This window comes from Bubalus bubalis, chromosome 9 (genome assembly GCF_019923935.1).
Source record: "Bubalus bubalis isolate 160015118507 breed Murrah chromosome 9, NDDB_SH_1, whole genome shotgun sequence".
Lineage (NCBI taxonomy): Eukaryota > Metazoa > Chordata > Mammalia > Artiodactyla > Bovidae > Bubalus > Bubalus bubalis.
The window spans coordinates 8,564,049-8,586,000 of record NC_059165.1 but is presented as its reverse complement, the minus strand read 5'-3'; the positions used below and the strand labels follow the sequence as shown (position 1 = coordinate 8,586,000).

At 39.0% G+C, this 21,952-nt stretch overlaps 1 protein-coding gene across 4 annotated transcripts in view; it reads right to left on the bottom strand.

The window, feature by feature from the left end:
- Positions 1–7,511: 7,511 nt before the first annotated feature.
- The window catches only part of GIN1 (gypsy retrotransposon integrase 1), a 33,762-nt gene continuing 19,321 nt past the window's right edge, over positions 7,512–21,952 (bottom strand). For all 4 annotated transcript variants that reach the window (XM_006056403.4, XM_044947266.2, XM_044947267.2 and 1 more), the window contains 4 exons: positions 16,013–16,204; positions 15,750–15,923; positions 15,007–15,292; positions 7,512–8,194 (listed from right to left, as the gene is read on the bottom strand). In XM_006056403.4, the coding sequence (XP_006056465.1) occupies positions 7,920–8,194; positions 15,007–15,292; positions 15,750–15,923; positions 16,013–16,204 (927 nt within the window). In that variant the 3' untranslated portion in view covers positions 7,512–7,919. The remainder of the gene's footprint in view (positions 8,195–15,006; positions 15,293–15,749; positions 15,924–16,012; positions 16,205–21,952) is intronic.

Below are 21,952 nucleotides of genomic sequence, written 5' to 3'. Positions count from 1 at the left end.
CAACCAGAAGCTTTGCAGCCGTTACGCATTAACTCCCGTTTCCTCTCCCCTAAGCCCTGGTAAACACTTAATCTACTTTCTACCTCTATGGACTTGCCTGTTTTGGATATTTCATATAGGTGGAATCATGTATGCAGGTTAGGAAGCAACAGTTAGAACTGGACATGGAAAACCAGATTGGTTCCAAATAGGAAAAGGAGTACGTCAAGGCTGTATATTGTCACCCTGCTTATTTAACTTCCATGCAGAGTACATCATGAGAAACGCTGGGCTGGAAGAAGCACAAGCTGGAATCAAGATTGTCGGGAGAAATATCGATAACCTCAGATATGCAGATGACACCGCCCTTATGGCAGAAAGTGAAGAGGAACTCAAAAGCCTCTTGATGAAAGTGAAAGAGGAGAGTGGAAAAGTTGGCTTAAAGCTCAACATTCAGAAAATGAAGATCATGGTATCTGGTCCCATCACTTCATGGGAAATAGATGGGGAAACAGTGGAAATAGTGTCAGACTTTATTTTTCTGGGCTCCAAAATCACTGTGGATGGTGATTGCAGCCATGAAATTAAAAGATGCTTGCTCCTTGGAAGGAAAGTTATGACCAACCCAGACAGCATATTAAAAAGCAGAGACATTACTTTGCCAACAAAGGTCCGTCCAGTCAAGGCTATGGTTTTTCCAGTGGTCATATGGATGTGAGAGTTGGACTGTGAAGAAGGCTGAGCGCCAAAGAACTGATGCTTTTGAACTGTGGTGATGGAGAAGACTCTTGAGAATCTGTTGGACTGCAAGGAGATCCAACCAGTCCATCCTAAAGGAGATCAATCCTGGGTATGCATTGGAAGGACTGATGTTGAAGCTGAGACTCCAATACTTTGGCCACCTGATGCAAAGAGCTGACTCATTTGAAAAGACCCTGATGCAGGGAAAGATTGAGGGCAGGAGAAGGGGACGACAGAGGATGAGATGATTGGATGGCATCACTAATGGACATGAGTTTGAGTGAACTCCAGGAGTTGGTGATGGACAGGGAGGCCTGACGTGCTGCAATTCATGGGGTTGCAAAGAGTTGGACACGACTGAGCAACTGAACTTAACTGATGCAAAATTTTTCCTTTTATATTTGACATATTTCACTTAGCATAATTTCTTCAAGGGTCAATCATGTGGTAGCATTATTCAGAACTTCATTCCTTTTGAAGGCTGAATAATATTCCATTGCATGTATATACCACGTTTTCTTTACTCATTCATCTGTCAGCGGACACTTGGATTGTTTCTACCTTTTGACTATTGGATACTACAGTAAACATTGGCATGCAATTATCTGTTCCTGTTTTCAGTTCCTTTGGGTATATACCTAGGAGTGGAATTGCTGGGTCATATGATAAGTCTATGTTTAGGTTTCTGAGGAAGAAACAGAGTTTCCCCTAGTGGCTGAACCGTTCTATACTTTTACATTCCTATCAGTAACGGACAAGGGCTGCAATTTCTCTACATTGTGTCATCAACACTTGGTATTTTCTATTTCTTTTTAAAAACTATCACAGCCATTCTAATGAGTGTGACATGGTATCTCATTTGCATATCTTTGAGAAAATGTATAATCAAGTCTTTTGCCCATTTTTAAATTGGGTTCTTTTTGTGTACTGAGTTATAGGAGTTTTTATATATTCTGGATTTTATGGTTTTTTAATATTGCATAAAAATAAGTCATTACCTTTTTAACTAACTACCTCAGGTATTAACTACCTCAGGTAAAATGGGTGATTATTAACATAGTTAGTGATCAGTGAGGATTCAGTGTAAGTCCTGTTCTCAAACTTGAGGCGGATTTGCTGCTGACTTGCTTCTAGCTATGACTAAGTCACATAAACCACCACTATGATGGTTTCATCACTGTTTATTTACCACATCATTTTTTTAATGAATTGTATATATATGTATGTGTGTGTGTGTGTGTATATATATATATATATATATATATGTATGTATATATTTATATATGTAAGGATGGAATTCTAAAGGGAAAGAGTAAAAGCACAGAAACCCAGAGACTATAGATTACATGTTAGAATGCAGTAGGAAAGCATGCTGGAAGAACCATTCCAGTGAGTGCTTTTCCCTTCACTTCTACTTCAAAATAATTCACAGGAAGGAGTGAAGTCGGGCTCTGTTCCCTTTAGTTTCTCTTCTGTTCTTCATTTCATGGCACCTCTTATCAGAACAGAAGCTCTACTGGGATGTGGAGATAAGGAGTGAGCAAAGGTGTCCCTGGCTATCTGATCTCCTCTAGCTACCTGCCAGCCCAAGGAGATGGCTCTCCTCACTCTGTGCTCTTGGCAAGGGCCTACAAAGCGTGGACAATGAGATGGTCAGATAAGGAAAGTCCACTGCACCCAGCGCACCTTACCTTCTTAATGGGTTTTGCGTGAGTACACAAAGGAAGTAGTGTTAAGCGGGGGTGAGGAAGAAATTGGGTGAGGAGGACAGGGAGGGATCAGAGGAAGCGGGAGAATCCGTCAATCTGGTCCTCACACTCTGGGGAAACTACCAATTTAGATACTTTTTCATTTGATGGCATTGAATTGACCTTTGCCTGTTTAATTGTAACACTGCACAAAGCTGGCATTGCCCTCTCAATCACAAATTCATCTGTGGAAAATACAAGTTTGAAAAAAAAATTTGCTTCTTAAATGCTTATTTTGGTGTTTAATTACTCATCAACATGATTAGAAACTCCAACTGGAAATGGCCCAGTCCTTTCCAGACCTCTGAACAAAACCTTATTAGAACTTTCTATACAGTCAAAAATAAGTGGAAGAGGCTTAAGGTAAGGGTCCCAAACAAGATGTCTATGCAAAAGGCTATCACTGAGATTTTAAGATTGGATATAAGTAAAGAAATGTATTCATTAAGAACTACAGGTCACTGTTTCACTATCCTATTGGGCTTCAAGCTGTAGCAAGGCGGAGAGATTTCTCACTGATATATCCTTGGGTGCTAGAACAGCACACGGACATAATACATCTTTTTTGAGGGTATGAATGAATCTCATAACTAGTAAGTTTTATTTTGTAAACCTTAATGAGTTACCTTTTTAAAAGATGGTGATATAAGAAAAATTTTATACTCGAAATGTTAATTATGATATTTAAAAATAACGTTTCAAGTGAGGAAATTATTTTCATTCCAAAAGTTTTCTTTAGTATACTCAGCATTTCCTGCTATATCACGTTTTCAAGTGTTCATAAAAACCACCACAAGGTGGCATACAAAGCCTCATGAAGACAGTGCTATTTTTTTTGGTCAAAATTTTACTCTGTGCTTACAGAGCAACTCCCTTAAATCCTGGTAAGAGGGACTCACTCTGGGCTCTTGGCTTAAGGGCTGTGCTCAATCCCCCTTGACGTGTCCCTCCACTAGAGTGAGAAGCTCACAGGGCTCAGCGATGTGCCCCTTTCCCCATTTCCCACCTGGAGAACCTCTTCAAAGGCCTCCCCCTGCGGGGTGGACAGAGGCAGAGATCACGCTGCAACGGCTTGGGCCGGTCCGAGGCTGCATCTGCAGGGGCTCAATGGAGGAGAGGCGCAGCAGGGGAGGGTGGAAAGGGAGGATGAGACAAAGGATGCTCGGAGGCCAGCTATCCCTGCTTTGCCACTTACTCATGTCAAGCTGAAGGAGTCCAAGAATTCGAGGAAGCTAGAGGCATATTTGCTGACATAGGAATAGCTTATTAGCTTGACTTATCACGTCTAATTATTTAGGTATATGGTATGTAAAAGTCTATTTTCTCTCTTGACAGGGCCCTGTAAACATTAGGATAAGACTATGTGTATGTATCTAATTTGTAGGTATTTCCTGTGTATTTGTTTATTTAATATCTATATTTGGAATCTACATTCAAATTCTGAGGTTTCAGTAATAAAATCAGCATGTTTATTTGAACAGCTTATGTTCACTATCAGGAAATAAAGTTAACTTTCAGTATAAATGGCCTTTAATAAAATCTGGAAAAAAGATGAGTTTTGGCAGTCATTGCAGCAATCCACCAATACCCTAGTTTTCCTCCTTCCAAAGCATACAATAGGACTGAATTAGGCATGGCTAGGTGGCTACGTCCAATGGCACCCCACTCCAGTACTCTTGCCTGGAAAATCCCATGGATGGAGGAGCCTGGTGGGCTGCAGTCCATGGGGTCACTAAAAGTTGGACACGACTGAGCGACTTCACTTTCACTTTCATGCATTGGAGAAGGAAATGACAACCCACTCCAGTGTTCTTGCCTGGAGAATCCCAGGGACGGGGGAGCCTGGTGGGCTTCCGTCTGTGGGGTCACACAGAGTTGGACACAACTGAAGCAACTTAGCAGCAGCAGCAGCAGGTGGCTAGGTTTTGTTTTTTAAACTTTTGTTTACACTCTTACACACAACGATTGTATTGAGATATAACTCTCATAAAATTCAGCATTTTAAAGTATACAATTCAGTGGATCTTAATATTTTCAGCTACATATCGATCACGCATTAACTTTAGAACACTGCTATCACTACAAAAAGAAACCTGTACCCACCAGCAGTACGTGACTAGGTTTGACCATTGTGATGAGAGTTAGAAGAATGCCCAAGTCTTTTCACAGCCGGCCCTCAGTTCACCATGCTCTCCCCTTGCCATGGTGATGGGGGTATTCCAGAAGTCAGTATCTTTCAGCCTGCATCCTGGAGTGAGAATGAAAATGGAGCCTTAATGAACCAAGAGGGTGGCTAAGAAGTAAAAGTCTTGTTTTAAGCCACTAAGAATTTGGGGTGATTTGTAGACAGAGTGTAGTGGAACCCAACATGATCAGTGCACACAGGATGAAGGTCTGTGTGAGCAAGTATTCAGCGGAGGCAGAATTCTAAAAGAAAAAAAAGGTTTAGAAACTGTAATTCTAAAATGACTCACTACTAATTACCCTGTTACAGTGGAAAAAGATTTACTCAGATATTGAAAAAAAAAGTTCACTTCATTTGAGTTAAGAAAAGGAAACTTGACCACTTACATTTACCAAACAGACTTCAGTATGACTCCATCATCAACTTTCTTCTGCTAATGGGAGAAGGACAAGAATCACTGCTTGAGACAACTATGTTTTCTTAAGGCTTCTTTCTGGAATTCTATGTGGAATCTATTTGGTCGGTAATATAAGATGAAGTCTTTGATTTCTTTCCTCTAATCATTTTTCCTTTTCAGTTCAGTTCAGTCGCATCCGACTTTTTGTGACCTCATGGACTGCAGCATGCCAGGCCTCCCTGTCCATCACCAACTCCCAGAGTTTACTCAAACTCATGTCCATTGACTCAGTGATGCCATCCAACCATCTCATCCTCTGTCATCCCCTTCTCCTCCCGCCTTCAATCTTTCCCAGCATCAGGGTCTTTTTCAATGAGTCGGTTCTTTGCATCAGGTGGCCACAGTATTGGAATTTCAGCTTCAGCATCAGTCCTTCCCATGAGCAACCAGGACTGATCTCCTTTAGGATGGACTAGTTGGATCTCCTTGCAGACCAAGGGACTCTCAAGAGTCTTCTCCAACACTACAGTTCAAAAGCATCCATTCTTTGGTGCTCAGCTTTCTTTATAGTCCAACTCTCACATTCATACATGACTACTGGAAAAAGCATAGCTTTGACTAGATGGACCTTTGTTGGCAAAGTAATGTCTCTGCTTTTTAATATCCTGTCTAGGTTGGTCATAACTTTTCTTCCAAGGAGCAAGCGTCTTTTCATTTCATGGCTGCAGTCACCATCTGCAGTGATTTTGGAGCCCCCCAAAATAAAGTCTGACACTGTTTCCACTGTTTCCCCATCTATTTCCCATGAAGTGATGGGACCAGATACTATGATCTTAGTTTTCTGAATGTTGACTTTTAAGCCAACTTTTTCACTCTCCTCTTTCATCAAGGGGCTTTTTTAGTTCTTCTTTGCTTTCTGCCATAAGGGTGGTGTCATCTGCATACTTGAGGTTATTGATATTTCTCCTGGAAATCTTGATTCCAGCTTGTGCTTTATCCAGCCCAGTGTTTCTCATGATGTACTCTGCATATAAGTTAAATAAGTACAGTCACAATATACAGCCTTGACGTACTCCTTTCCCGATTTGGAACCAGTCTGTTGTTCCATGTCCAGTTCTAACTGTTGCTTCCTGACCTGCATACAGATTTCTCAGGAAGCAGGTCAGGTGGTCTGGTATTCCCATCTCTTTCAGAATTTTCCACAGTTTGTTGTGATCCACACAGTGAAAGGCTTTAGCGTAGTCAAAAAGCGTAAGTAGATGTTTCTCTGGAACTCTCTTGCTTTTCCAATGATCCAGCTGCTGCTGCTGCTAAGTCACTTCAGTCGTGTCCAACTCTGTGTGACCCCATAGACGGCAGCCCACCAGGCTCCCCGTCCCTGGGATTCTCCAGGCAAGAACACTGGAGTGGGTTGCCATTTCCTTCTCCAGTGCATGAAAGTGAAAAGTGAAAGTGAAGTCGCTCAGTTGTATCTGACTCTCCGCGACCCCATGGACTGCAGCCTACCAGGCTCCTCTGCCCAAGGGATTTTCCAGGCAAGAGTACTGGAGTAGGGTGCCATTGCCTTCTCCAATGATCCAGCTGCTGCTGCTGCTGCTAAGTCGCTTCAGTCGTGTCTGACTCTGTGCGACCCCATAGACGGCAGCCCACCAGGCTCCTCCGTCCCTGGGATTCTCCAGGCAAGAACACTGGAGTGGGTTGCCATTTCTTTCTCCAATGCATGAATGTGAAAAGTGAAAGTAAAGTCACTCAGTCATGTCCGACTCTTAGTCGTGTCTGACTCTATTATAGATCATCTAAAATATATAGATGATCTATAATATATAGATGGCTTGTATGATCTATAATCTATAATATAGATCATACAAGCCACATACACAACAAATTGCCAACCTCTGCTGGATCATTGGAGAAGGCAATGGCACCCCACTCCAGTACTCTTGCCTGGAAAATTCCATGGGCGGAGGAGCCTGGTAGGCTGCAGTCCATGGGGTCGCAAAGAGTCCGACACGACTGAGCGACTTCACTTTCATGCACTGGAGAAGGCAATGGCACCCCACTCCAGTGTTCTTGCCTGGAGAATCCCAGGGACGGAGGAGCCTGGTGGGCTGCCGTCTATGGGGTTGCGCAGAGTCGGACACAACTGAAGTGACTTAGCAGCAGCAGCAGCTGGATCATTGGATCCAGCAGCAGTAGCAGCAACTATTATAGAAATTATAGTTTAAAATCTTTAATATCAGTTATTTTATAATTTACTTTTTTAAGACTGCAGAAAAAAATTATTCATGGATGCTTTTGACTTTAATATATACTATGGAAATGCACACGTTTTCAATCCAATATATAGTTTCATATCCTAATCCTTAGCCTGTCTACAAGGTGAACTTACCAATACACTGTAGGAGCCCATTAAGTAACTACAATATTTTTAGATGTTTCAATGACACAGGAATAGGTTTCATTTAACACATTCAATAAATATTTATTAATGCAGTTCTAGGTAGTTCAAACAGTTTTTAAAAGGGGGGAATATTTAAAAAAAATTGAAACTGAAAACATGGTAACAATACCAAAGTTTTGAGTTGGAATTTAGTTTACTTCCTAAGAAGCAAGCATGCTTTGCCTGTTGTGTTTGTAGAAGAAAAGATAATATCCATATATTACATGCTTCCTTTGCCTAAATATATATATCCATATATATATACAAAAGAAGAACAACTTCAGATAAATAATTACAAAATAAACCTTCAGGATTTAGTCATTAAGAGTTTGTCAAGATACGTTTTCTATGTAATCTTTTTGAATGGAAAAGATAAGATTCAAGGTGATGTATTCTCTAAATAGCACTTTAAATGAATTTTTGTGTTTATTAAGTTAAGTACTCAAGGACTTGGTTTGAAGAGTCCAAGAGACTAAAAGTCTGCTTTTCAAGAGCATTATGCTCTTCCATCAGTGGAGAGGTTCTGGCATTTCTGTATTCTAGCAGCTCACGGTCCTTGCTTGACGTCAGTAAGTCACTGTCGTCCACGCCAATGGCCGCACCTTCCAGCAGAATACTTGCTTGGTATGCTCCAACCGGCAGCTCGGGCATTCCAACATAGTCATGATCCGCCACTACTGAACCGTGTAAGAGATGGAGACTATCTGAAAGAAGGAACACAAGTTTGCCTTTGATAACTATAATTAAACCCATTAAAATGAAATAATATAAGATAAGGAATAAAATCCCAAGTAATACAAATTAACTATCAAGATTAATTTCTGATGGGTTCTCATATCTCCTAAATAAGTACATGTCGAAGAATGAATAAAATGATATTTGAATTTGACGGTTCATACATACAGAATTCAGGAGAGATCAAGGAAAGCCAGACTTTTTTTAAAAAATAGGAATAATATAAAGGGATGGGTTTTTTTTTACAAGTTAAAAATTTTTTTTTTATTGTGGTACAATTGATTTACAATGTTGTATTAGTTTCAGGTGTACAGAGAAGTGAATCTGTTATATACATGTACATATATCCAACTTGTTTGGGGTTCTTCTCCCTATAGGCCATTACAGAGTATTCTCTTGATATGTCTTTGGTAGGTGTAAGTGAGGGGGTGGAAAGGGCTGAGAATCATGGTATAGGTTAAAAACAAAAGTTCTAAACTATATTTTTGATGTTGATGATATCCTTAATATATATCTCAAAGCATTTCTGGATGCATTTATGGGGTCCTGAAAGATACTTTAACAAATGGAATTGTTAAATCCTTATATTTACAACTTTAGGTAATTCTTTAATCTTTATAGAATTCATATTAGGACAATAACATCAAATTGTCACACTATGAAGTGATAAACTACAAGGAAGATAAAGTTCCTAGAATCAGGTTTATATAAGAGGTATGTGCAAGTAGGCAGGCTACAATGAATTAGGTTAATTAGCTTACTTGAGTCTAATTAGTATTAAAATGCTCATGAACTTTCAAGGTGTACCTAAATCCATACTAAAATACTGACAAGGAATTTTCCTTGTCAGTATTTTATTCTATTTTCAGCAAATTTATCTTCACTGTAAGGGAAAAAAAATGTTTAAAATGGGGTTAAACAGATGGCAAAGCAGCAGAATCTTTATAAACAAAGGTTAATGTAGATAAAAGAATTCCACCCTACATAGTATTTTAATTCATTACAACAAGGAACTATTCCACTACCACTGATTAGCTTCCTGGTCCCCTGTCTTCTCTTTTTGGATTTTCTCCCAAAACATTAACAGAATCACTTAAAGATTTTAATAGCTTAAAGAACCCTCAAATTTTAAGTTCAAGAAAGAGCAAAAGGAACATTAATAGCTCATTTAGACTAAAGATCAATGAAAGTTTCTCAAAGCAGATAAATGTGCTAATATATCCCAGAACATGATTCCACCATACTTATCCTCATACTAATATTGGAAGGACTGATGTTGAAGCTGAAACTCCAATACTTTGGCTACCTGATGCGAAAAGCTGACTCATTTGAAAAGACCCTGATGCTGAGAAAGATTGAAGGCGGAGGAGAAGGGGATGACAGAGGATGAGATGGTTACATGGCATCACCGACTCAATGGACATGAGTTTGAGTAAACTCTGGGGAGCTGGCAATGGACAGGGAGGCCTGGCATGCTGCAGTCCATGGCGTTGCAAAGAGTCAGACACGACTAAGCGACTGAACTGAACTGAATTGAATATGTGAAAAGCTAATTGAATCTATTCCAACCCTGTAAGTCACACATTTATGAACTTTAAATTTAGAAACATCAAAAGATTAAACAAAGCTATGCTCCTTCCTAATAGGTGGCGTATGTAGACTTGGGCTTGTATGGACATTTAGTTTTGCCCATTTACTTCTTCATTAGGGTAAGTGTACCTGGTATTTTAGTTTTGAGAGGTTTTCTAAGTTTAACCTCACCAATTCTTATTAATGCAAAAGCAGTAATTACATTGAAAATGCTGTTAAGATACACATAGTTATGATGGAAATAAAAGTATGGATAATTGAAGGTGATAACAAAATGATTTTTCTATGTTAGTAGGCAATGAAATGCTGAACAAGAGAACAATTCTGAAAGATAAAAAAAAATCATGCAACCCATGAGATGTGCTATGCTCAACAGTAGCAGGAAAGAGGAAAAAAGGATCAGTGAAATTGAAACACCTTTAGAATGTGTTCTAGAGGTTTAACATCAAAGTTTGCTTTTAGTCTGTTAATATCAGAGAAAGCTAGGTAGTCACTTAAAAGAACTTGTAAGGTTAGGTAGGGTAAGAATGTTGCTGATGACATTTTTCTAATAAGTCTCGGAGGATTTCAGAGGCTCAGGGTACAATGCCACGATGTATTAGTGAGGGTAGTTACTATAAGCATTTTAAGTATTTCCTAATTGGATCTCTGCAGAGATCTTTGATGAAGGAAGTTTTCTGTCTCAAAATGTTTTTCCATACAGATAAAGTAGGTCTACTATAGAAAAATATGTCCAGTAAACATGTATCAACAGGGAAACTATGGATAGATGCAAAGTTTTTAGAAGTTATCTCTTTGATTTCCTGAAAATGCATTCAAAGACCTTGAGTGTAAGCACCTCCTAGTTACACAGACTTTGAAACAAAAGGACTTGACCAACCTCACTTGTTTGTAAAAGACAAGAGCTTCCATATGTAAGTAACCAATATACATATCTAAATGTATACACACACTTTCTTAAGTAAGCTTTAAAGTAACTTAGTGTGACAAAACTGCAGCGAATCAGGATTATATCCAGCAAAGTCTACAAAAGTTACTCTATATGCAATGGAAAACTACTCTGGAGATTTCAAGTTGCCTTTGTACAGAAAAAACAATTCTCATTCATTTGGAAAGGTCAAATATGTTTCCATCCTACTTTGTTCTAAACCTAGTACAGCCAACAGAAATGTTCTTTAACTTCAAAAAAGATTACCAAAGATTTACCAGAAAGAGATTTTTGAGGCCTTACATGAATGCTGAAATAATACTATTTTAGATATATTGATTATAAAATATATAACAAATTATTTTCACCTACTTTTTTTTAACATGGTTACTAGAAAATTTTAAAGTATATATTACATAGTTTTTTCATTATATATCTATTAGTACTAATCTAGAATAATCCTGAGTTACGGATAAAGAAAAGAACAAGATAAGTTTTTGCCCCCATTATAAAGAGAGATAAACAAAACCATATTAAAGGACTAGTCTACTCAGTCACATTACATGACAGAATTTACCTAATTTTTATTTTCTCATTCTATTGATTTAGTTACTAATGCTTGATGAAAGCATTATTTCAGTTTTGACCAGACTGACTAAGTCTTTAGTTTCTCAGAAGGAGAGGTATTTTCAAGACATGTCAGGAGGTGTTATCAGCAGTTTTGACATACTTTTCCTTATTTAGTCTTAGAGTAAAAAACAAAGTGAGGTAAGAATATTAAAATTTCCCTAAGGAGAAAAATTAAAACCATGTATTAAAACCAAGGCCTCAGAAAAGTCTCAGTGATTTGGATTAACTTATTTTTTCAAATAGAAAAAATATAAGGTTTCATGACAAATAATTTTCTCATTCTGAAATGAAGTATCTTGACTAATCCTATACATGGTCTGATATCCTAAAACTAATACAATGTGTTGCCATACTAGTGCTCTTCTCATGATAAAATAAATAACTGTAGTTTGATACTACTTAATTATTGTAGTAGATAAACCAGTACTAACAGAGAACCGAATGATTCTTATTTTGAGATGACATAACTAAGAAGTCAAACGGAGGCGCTGTGCAGGAACTACAGTTGGTGTTCATACCCCAGGGTTTGCACCACGGATGTGGAGGTGGGGAAGAACAGGGCCATTTCATACAAGGGACCTGGGCATACATGGATTTTGGTATCCACAGGGGTCCTGGAACTGATTCCCTGTGGATACCAACAGATGACTGTGCATTAACAATAAAGTCAAACTTTATTTAATATAGGGACTAAGCTCTGTTTTCTATTGTGAGTGCAGACCATAACTGTGTTAGGCAGAATGCTGCTGCTGCTGCTAAGTCGCTTCAGTCGTATCCGACTCTGGGTGACCCTATGGACAGCAGCCCACCAGGCTCCTCTGTCCACAGGATTCTCTAGGCGAGAATACTGGAGTGGGTTGCCATTTCCTTCTCCTGTTAGGCAGAATAGTGGACCCCTAATGGTAGCTATGTACTAATTCATTTACCTTGTGATTACATTACCTAACATGGTAAAGAAGGATTAGAGTAGTGATAGAATTAACATTGCTAACCAACTAACCAATCAACCTTAAAGTAGAGAGGATATCTTGGATTATCAGGATGGGCCCAAGCACAGGTGTCCTGAAACGCAGAGGATGAAGGAAGAATAGGAGGCTGGAGTGATGTAACATGAGAAGAACTCTACCCCACTGCTGGCTTTTAAGACAGGAAGAGGACCACAAGTCAAGTGATCTGAGTAGCCTCTAGAAGGTGGAAAATGCACACAACACCCTCTTGAGGCTCCAGAAAGGAACACAGCCCTGCCATGCCTTACTGTAGCCCATTGAGATCTATACCAGATTTCTAAGTATAGAACTGTGAGACAGTAAGTGTTTTAAGCCACTAAATTTGTGGTAAATTGTTATGGCAGCAATGGGAAACTTATTAAAGAATAAAAACCATTTCTCAAACTGTGAGGGGCAATCAGACCAGGGCCTGTAGGGGAGGCAGACACATACTGATCACGATAATTCCCAATCAAAACAAAATTACTCAAAATCTATGTCACATACAATAATGGGGAGTCAATAACATTTTTCCACTCAAAGGAAAACATTATGACTATGAACCGACACGATGGTATGGCATAAAATTTGTTAAAATAGTCTTGAAAAGGTGCCTGGAACTGAACTAGACAGACAGACACACAGGCCTGCTTAAAAGAGCAATGAGAAACACTGCCAGCCTAGCACTGAATGTGCTCCCTCTCTGTGTGGATGAGAAGTTGGCAACAGAAGCATGTCTGTTCTGGCTGGCGAGCTTTACTGCAGTTATGACGTCTCGAGGCTGGTAGGAGCAACAGTGCAGGCAAATTCCTAGTCCTTTTGGCTACACTATGTTCCACTTTATGTCAAAAGAATGGCATGACTACCTAGAGGCATTATATTTACTTTAAATTTAGTTCAAAGACTTTAAAATCAACTTTTGAGGTGAAGATTTTCAGGAAAATATGTGATACCAAAGGAAAAGATGATAGAAATCACACTTGTTTTGTATTTCTACAAATAAGAGAAACATACAAAAACAGATCAGAGTAAACAAGAACCAGACTTCAGCTGGATTAGTACTTCTTTTGATTAATAAGAAAAAACAATTTTACCCATCAATCTCAGGTTCCTTATATGTACACTAGAACAAATTTTGCAATTTCCCTTGTATTACTGGAAGAAGAATCTGTAGAGAATTTAAGCATGAAGCAAAAATTGTACTGCTTGTTTAGAAATTGTTCTATTCAGCTGGATTCTGAAATATTCAGTTGTAGCAAAATGTTAGGTCTCCTTAAGAAATGCTTTGGCAAGAGCAAGTTACAAAATGGTGAAACAGATCCTGATGCAGTAACATTTTAAGCAGAGGTTTTGCATTAATTTAGGAAAGTTAACACATTAGAAGGAATCAAGTCCTGAACACCAAAGATTAAAGGGAAAATCGGAAGAAAGGACAACCTGCACCTTATAATCTTTTGTTCCTACTTAACTTGCAGAAGGAAGAAATCATAAAGGGTAGCTTAGAACTGAGAAGGCACAAGGAATAAAAGTGCTGCTTTTAACAGAGAATGAAGGTACTGGGAGCTTTCTGAGTTGGAATGGTCCAAGATAAGTTTACTAGAGCAACTGGTTCTGTCATAAGCAGAAAGAAAGGTACTAAGAGCTTTTAACATGAGAGTTGTGACCCAGATCAGAAACAGTTGAGCAGCCTCAAGGGCTTCATAGCCTAAGAAAGAGGGTCATCTATTATCATTATTTTTGTAATTATTATTTATTATTTACTTAAGCCTGTTAAAGAACCCAGTTGTTTATACTGTTTTAAAAGGCACTAAATTGTATCTTTCTTAATTGTTACTCAGATTCAAATAATTTTGAATTATTTTACCTTTCTTTACAGAAAAAACAAAAGTAATTAGCTAAGATACCAATTTATTCCCTTTCAGTTACCTACCTCAAAGAAAGTCTAGAGAGCAGATACTATAGGACAAAATAAAAGCTTCAATAAAGTAGGATTTAAACTGAAAGCCATGTCAATTAGCTCTAGTCCATGAAACAAAGTATTAGAGAGGATCAAGATATCTTAACTATTCAGATTCACACTGTGGAGCAAGTAGCATCGTCTGGGGTGCTGTTCAGCTCTTATGATAGCGCATCTTTCTCAGAACCTCTCACTCTCACCTTGCCCTGCATTTACCATGGCCGTTTTAAGATGCAACATTAAAAATCAATCACATTTTTAAATGTCCCCTAATATATTTATCTCACAACAGAATTCCACATAGTGTTTGTTTTGGCATTATTTTTCTTAGCTACTATCATGTCATGCTAAAAGTGACAAAATATTCTGAAAGTGAAAATAATGAACATATAATTCTTCCCTCTATGAAAGATGTCCAGTGTCCTGCACAAGAACGGTGGGGAGAAGTATGTGAAAAATACACTAGAAATCAAAATAAAATCTCTTACAAACTTGACAGTTTCAGAAACCATATGTTAATAAAAAAAACACTCTTTGGGCTCCAACATTGTACAAAATTTTCTAAGAATGAAAAGGGAAAATAAAACTTAACCAAAGGAAAGGCAGGGAGGAGGAGGAGAGATTTCTTATAATTTAACTTCTCTTTTCATTCAAAGAAAGTACACATGTAGAGAGGTGACAGATGTTTACCTCGTTCACCCGATTCTCTGACATAGGGCTTCAGGTGGGACATCTTGATAGGTCGTTTAAGTCTAGCCCCAGAGCTGTCTCGCAGAACGGCGCCCCCGTTCTCCGTAATGTAGTCTATGACACATGGGCCGACCCATTCAGACCGGAAGCGACCGTCCTTCCACCAGTTTTTCCTCTGCCTTAACACTTCATGACCCACTTTCAGATGAAATGGATTTAGTTGCTTCGGTTTCTTTTTAACAATGATTTTGCTTTTATTTAGTTCGTTACAATTGTTGTTCTCCATCTGAAAGTATTAAAAAAAAAAAGGATGAAACAGCTATAGTTTCTTGAAGGCAAATACATATAATATTATAATAAAAATATTACTTACTGAGATGCTACTGAAAGCTACGGAAGAATCCCATTTAATTTTTTAAAATAATATTTCAAAATCAGTATTACCCCAACTTTATAAAGAAAATAAAGTAATGTGAGAGGAAGTAACAGGCCCAAGTTAAACAACTGGGAAGCAAGACCAGGGGTTTGAATTCAGCTGCACCTTCATTCCAAAACACGTGGTCCTGTTAATGTCTCTCAGAATTTCATAGCTAATAAACACACTGTTTAATCAAGACATGCAGAATTCAATAGAAAAAATTTGGTTTCAGTGTGTATCATACGTATGTGTGTGTGTATATATGCTGAAAAAACTTTTTTGTATCATTTTATAGACTTTATAGTTTTTTTTCTATTAGAATCACCTGGCCCACTGAAGTTGTCTTATTCTCCATTATTTTATCAGCTTCTTTAATTGCATCTAGAATTTTGGCAAACATACTTGTATTATCACCATCCACTTCACAAATATCTGAAGATTCAGGCATGTAAGGATTTCGACTAAACATTTGAAAATATGGTGTATTTTTAGTAGGTTCCTATCAAGAAAAAGAAACAATTTGTCATAAAACATGCAGCCAAGAGATAACCATAACTCAAAAGTACTGAATTATAAACAGATACATACCAAGTGAGTGACATTGAAGGCGAATGAAACAGCTTGCAGGTGGTCATCCCAGTCGTTTGGATAGTCCGCACAGTGCTTGGAAAGAAAGGTTTTGATAGTGCTAGGCGTACTTTCAGCTGGATTAATTGTTTGGGAGGCATGAGAAATAACAATTTGCTTTGTGCCAAACAATTCACATAGCTCTACATTGATCTGAAAAATACATAAAAACAACAGTGACTTTAAAAGTCTGTATTTTATTTTTCCCTTGATGGAAAGGTTTCAAAAGAATTTAAATCTTGCCTTTTCCTTGACCATTTGTTTGCTGTGTCACCTGCTAAGTCGTGTCCGACTCTTCTGCGATCCCATGGACCATAGCCCCACTAGGCTCCTCTGTCCATGGATTTCTCAGGCAAGAATACTGGAGTGGGTTGCCATTTCCCTTCTCCAGGGGATCTTCTCGATCCACGGATCAAACCTGCATTTACCGCCGAGCCTGGGAAGCCCATTCCATGAAGGGTAGTTTGGTGAAAACTGGACAATATCTAGAAACTAGATTACTGTCAGGAAAGCAAAAAAAGGAGTGAGGGGCCACTATGGACTCCCTCATGTTGCAGATTCTCACTTTTCTCCCAAGATACATTTCCATACCATGTGTGACACACAATCTTCTGCTTTGTTGATTCAGGAGGCTATTATCAATTTATACATATTAGTAAAAGCTTCATTTCTTTCTTATTGGATGGAAAAAATAAACAAAGGCTCTAATATTGTCATTTCTTATTTTGCAGATGACTGCTACCTTAGTCAAGGTAGGCAAGTTACAAAACCCAATCAAGGCTCAGGGGTTCAACTCAAAAATTTTACTACTTGCTAGGACAAGGTCAGCTACAGGTCAGGGTGTCTCTCCAAAGCAACTGTCCTCCCCTAGGTACCTCAACAATCCCGGATAAGAGAAAATCCACTATCGCTTAGGGTAATACCTGAAATACTCAGTTGATTCTCCAGAGAAAGAATAAGACTGGAAGAATGAAGAATTGAGCATGAGGTTTTCAATACTTTGGGCTAAAAGTGGCACACATTCATTCATTTAATTTCTCTGGCCAGAAGTGTTACTTGGGTTTACTCACCTGCAAGAGGCTAGGACAGCCTATTTGGAAGGCTAGGAGAACTAGTTATTGCTGAGCACCAGTCACAAAACAACAGATGGTTATGCATATTTTAATCACTAAAAGCTAATAATGATAACACATACTGAAACACAAACTGATAATGATAACATAATATAACGATAACACAAACTGAAAAATTTAAAAAACAAATCTGTAACCTCATTACTCTTAAAAACCCCATACAATTTGTATGGTTAACAATACAAATTTTTGTTTTAGCTTCTTTACATTTTTTTTTTAATTTTCTAAAAAAATTTTTTTTAATGTATTTATTTTTAATTGGAGAATAACTGCTTTACAGTGTTATGTTGGTTTCTGCCATACATCAGCATGAATCAGCCGTGAGTATACATATGTCCCCGCCCTCTTGAAACCCCTTCCCTCCTCCCAGCCCATCCCACCCCTCAGGGGTGTGAAAGCCCCAGGTTGAGCTCCTTGCATCACACAGCAAATTCTCACTGTCTGTTTTACGTGTGGCAGTGTGTCTGTTTCAGTGCTACTCTTAGTCTATCCCTCTCTCTCCCTTCCCTGCTGTGTCTACAAGTCTGTCCTCGATGTCTCTGTCTCTACTGCTGCCCTACAGACAGATTCATCAATACCACTTTCTAGATTCCATATATTTTTTACATAGTTATACACACAAAATATGTATGTATAATATATGTAATAAAATCTTTTACCCAGATTTTTAATCTAACCAGAAAACATATATGCACGCGCGTGTGTGTGTGTGTGTGTGTGTGTATCTATACGGCTCTTAATGGATCTCTGGCAAATTGTTTTATAAGAGTTAGTTTTGAGTTGCAATACTACCAAGAATGTAGAGCTGTATTATTTTATCTGTAGTCTGCTGCTGCTACTGCTGCTGCTAAGTTGCTTCAGTCGTGTCCGACTCTGTGTGACCCCATAGACAGCAGCCCACCAGGCTCCCCCATCCCTGGGATTCTCCAGGCAAGAACACTGGAGTGGGTTGCCATTTCCTCCTCCAAGGCATGAAAGTGAAAAGTGAAACTGAAGTTGCTCAGTCGTGTCCGACTCTTCGAGACCCCATAGACGGCAGCTCACCAGGCCCTGACGTCCCTGGGATTCTCCAGGCAAGAACACTGGGGTGGATTGCCATTTCCTCCTCCAATGCATGAAAGTGAAAAGTGAAAGTGAAGTCGCTCAGTCGTGTCCGATTCTTAGCGACCCCATGGACTGCAGCCTACCAGGCTCCTCCCTCCATGGGATTTTCCAGGCAAGATTACTGGAGTGGGGTGCCATCACCTTCTCTGATCTATAGCCAACTTGATATTTTTGTTATTATTACTATTTTTCTTGATATGGATAAACAAAAAATGAGTACCTTACTCATTACTATTGGGTTTGAACCTTTTTTCATATTTTTATTCCTTCTTGTGAATTACATTTCTGTCACTGACTCCATTTTTTGTTTGAATCTTTTATAATAAAGGCAATAACACTTTCCTGCATGAATCTGCATTATTTTTCTTGGCCTGTTTCTTGGCCTTTATGTTTTGGTTATTTTCAGTTCAGTTGCTCAGTGGTGTCTGACTCTGTGACCCCCTGAATCGCAGCATGCCAGGCCTCCCTGTCCATCACCAGCTCCCAGAGTTCACTCAAACTCACGTCCATCAAGTCAGTGATGCCTTCCAGCCATCTCATTCTCTGTCGTCCCTTTCTCCTCCTGCCCCCAATCCCTCCCAGCATCAGGGTCTTTCCAATGAGTCAACTCTTCGCATGAGGTGGCCAAAGTATTGGAGTTTCAGCCTCAGCATCAGTCCTTCCAATGAATACTCAGGACTGATAGGATGGACTGGTTGGATCTCCTTGCAGTCCAAGGTACTCTCAAGAGTCTTCTCCAGCCCCACAGTTCAAAAGCATGGATTCTTCGGCGCTCAGCTTTCTTCACAGACCAACTCTCACATCCATACTTGACCACTGGAAAAACAATAGCCTTGACTAGACGGACCTCTGTTGGCAAAGTAATCTCTCTGCTTTTTAATATGCTATCTAGGTTGGTCACAACTTTCCTTCCAAAGAGTAAGCATCTTTTAATTTCATGGCTGCAGTCACCATCTGCAGTGATTCTGGAGCCCAAAAAAATAAAGTCTGACACTTTCCACTGTTTCCCCATCTATTTCCCATGAAGTGATGGGACCAGATGCCATGATCTTCATTTTCTGAATGTTGAGCTTTAAGCCAACTTTTTCACTCTCCACTTTCACTTTCATCAAGAGGCTTTTGAGTTCCTCTTCACTTTCTGCCATAAGGGTGGTGTCATCTGCATATCTGAGGTTATTGATATTTCTCCCGGCAATCTTGATTCCAGCTTGTGCTTCTTCCAGTCCAGCGTTTCTCATGATGTACTCTGCATAGAAGTTAAATAAACAGGGTGACAATATACAGCCTTGACGAACTCCTTTTCCTATTTGGAACCAGTCTGTTGTTCCATGTCCAGTTCTAACTGTTGCTTCCTGACCTGCATACAGAGTTCTCAAGAGGCAGGTCAGGTGGTCTGGTATTCCCATCTCTTTCAGAATTTTCCACAGTTTATTGTGATCCACACAGTCAAAGGCTTTGGCATAGTCAATAAAGCAGAGATAGATGTTCTTCTGAAACTCTCTTGCTTTTTTGATGATCCAGCAGATGTTGGCAATTTCATCTTTGGTTCATCTGCCTTTCCTAAACCAGCTTGAACATCTGGAAGTTCATATTTCACGTATTGCTGAAGCCTGGCTTGGGAGAATTTTGAGCATTACTTTACTAGAGTGTGCAATGAGTGCAACAGTGTGGTAGTTTGAGCATTCTTTGGCATTGCCTTTCTTTGGGATTGGAATGAAAACCGACCTTTTCCAGTCCTCTGGCATCTGCTGACTTTTCCAAATTTGCTGGCATATTGAGTGCAGCACTTTCACAGCATCATCTTTCAGGATTTGAAATAGCTCCACTGGAATTCCATCACCTCCACTAACTTTGTTCGTAGTGATGCTTTCTTTCTTTCTTTTTTTTTTTTAGAGAAGATAACATTTTTTTTTTTAATTTTATTTTTAAACTTTACATAATTTTATGTTTTGCCAAATATCAAAATGAATCCACCACAGGTATACATGTGTTCCCCATTCTGAACCCTCCTCCCTCCCCATACCATCCCTCTGGGTCGTCCCAGTGTACCAGCCCCAAGCATCCAGTATTGTGCATCGAACCTGGACTAGCAACTCGTTTCATACATGATATTTTACATGTTTCAATACCATTCTCCCAAATCTTCCCACCCTCTCCCTCTCCCACAGAGTCCATAAGACTGTTCTATACATCAGTGTCTCTTTTGCTGTCTCATACACAGGGTTATTGTTACCATCTTTCTAAATTCCATATATGTGCGTTAGTATACTGTATTGGTGTTTTTCTTTCTGGCTTACTTCACTCTGTATAATAGATGCTTTCTAAGGCCCACTTGACTTCACATTCCAGGATGTCTGGCTCTAGGTCAGAGATCACACCATCGTTGATTATCTGGGTCGTGAAGATCTTTTTTGTACAGTTCTTCTGTGTATTCTTGCCACCTTTTCTTGATATTTTCTGCTTCTGTTAGGTTCATACCGTTTCTGTCCTTTATTGAGCCCATCTTTGCATGAAATGTTCCTTTGATATTTCTGATTTTCTTGAAGAGATCTCTAGTCTTTCCCATTCTGTTGTTTTCCTCTACTTCTTTGCATTGATCACTGCAGAAGGCTTTCTTATCTCTCCTTGCTATTCTTTGGAACTCTACATTCAGATGCTTTTATCTTTCCTTTTCTCCTTTGCTTTCCGCTTCTCTCCTTTCCACAGCTATTTGTAAGGCCTCCCCAGACAGCCATTTTGCTTTTTTGCATTTCTTTTCCATGGGGATGGTTTTGATCCGTCTCCTGTACAATGTCACGAACCTCCATCCATAGTTCATCAGGCACTCTATCAGATCTAGTCCCTTAAATCTATTTCTCACTTCCACTGTATAATCATAAGGGATTTGATTTAGGTCATACCTGAATGGTCTAGTGGTTTTCCCTACTTTCTTCATTTTAAGTCTGAATTTGGCAATAAGGAGTTCATGATCTCAGCCACAGTCAGCTCCCAGTCTTGTTTTTGCTGACTGTATAGAGCTTCTCCATCTTTGGCTGCAAAGAATGTAATCAATCTGATTTTGGTATTGACCATCTGGTGATGTCCATGTGTAGAGTCTTCTCTTGTGTTGTTGGAAGAGGGTGTTTGCTATGCCAATGAGTTCTCTTGGCAAAACTCTATTAGCTTTTGCCCTGCTTCATTCCATATTCCAAGGCCAAATTTGCCTGTTATTCCAGGTGTTTCTTGACTTCCTACTTTTGCATTCCAGTTCCTTATAATGAAAAGGACATCTTTTTTGGGTGTTAGTTCTAAAAGGTCTTATAGGTCTTCATATAACCGTTCACTTCAGCTTCTTCAGCGTTACTGGTTGAGGCATAGGCTTGGATCACCGTGATACTGAATGGTTTACCTTGGAAATGAACAGAGATCATTCTGTCATTTTTGAGATTGCATCCAAGTACTGAATTTTGGATTCTTTTGTTGACCATGCTGGCTATTCCATTTCTTCTAAGGGATTTCTGCCCAAAGTAGTAGATATAATGGTCATCTGAGTTAAATTCACCCATTCCAGTCCATTTTAGTTCACTGATTCCTAGAATGTCGACGTTCACTCTTGCCATCTCCTGTTTGACCATTTCCAATTTGCCATGATTCATGGACCTACCATTGCAGGTTCCTATGCAAT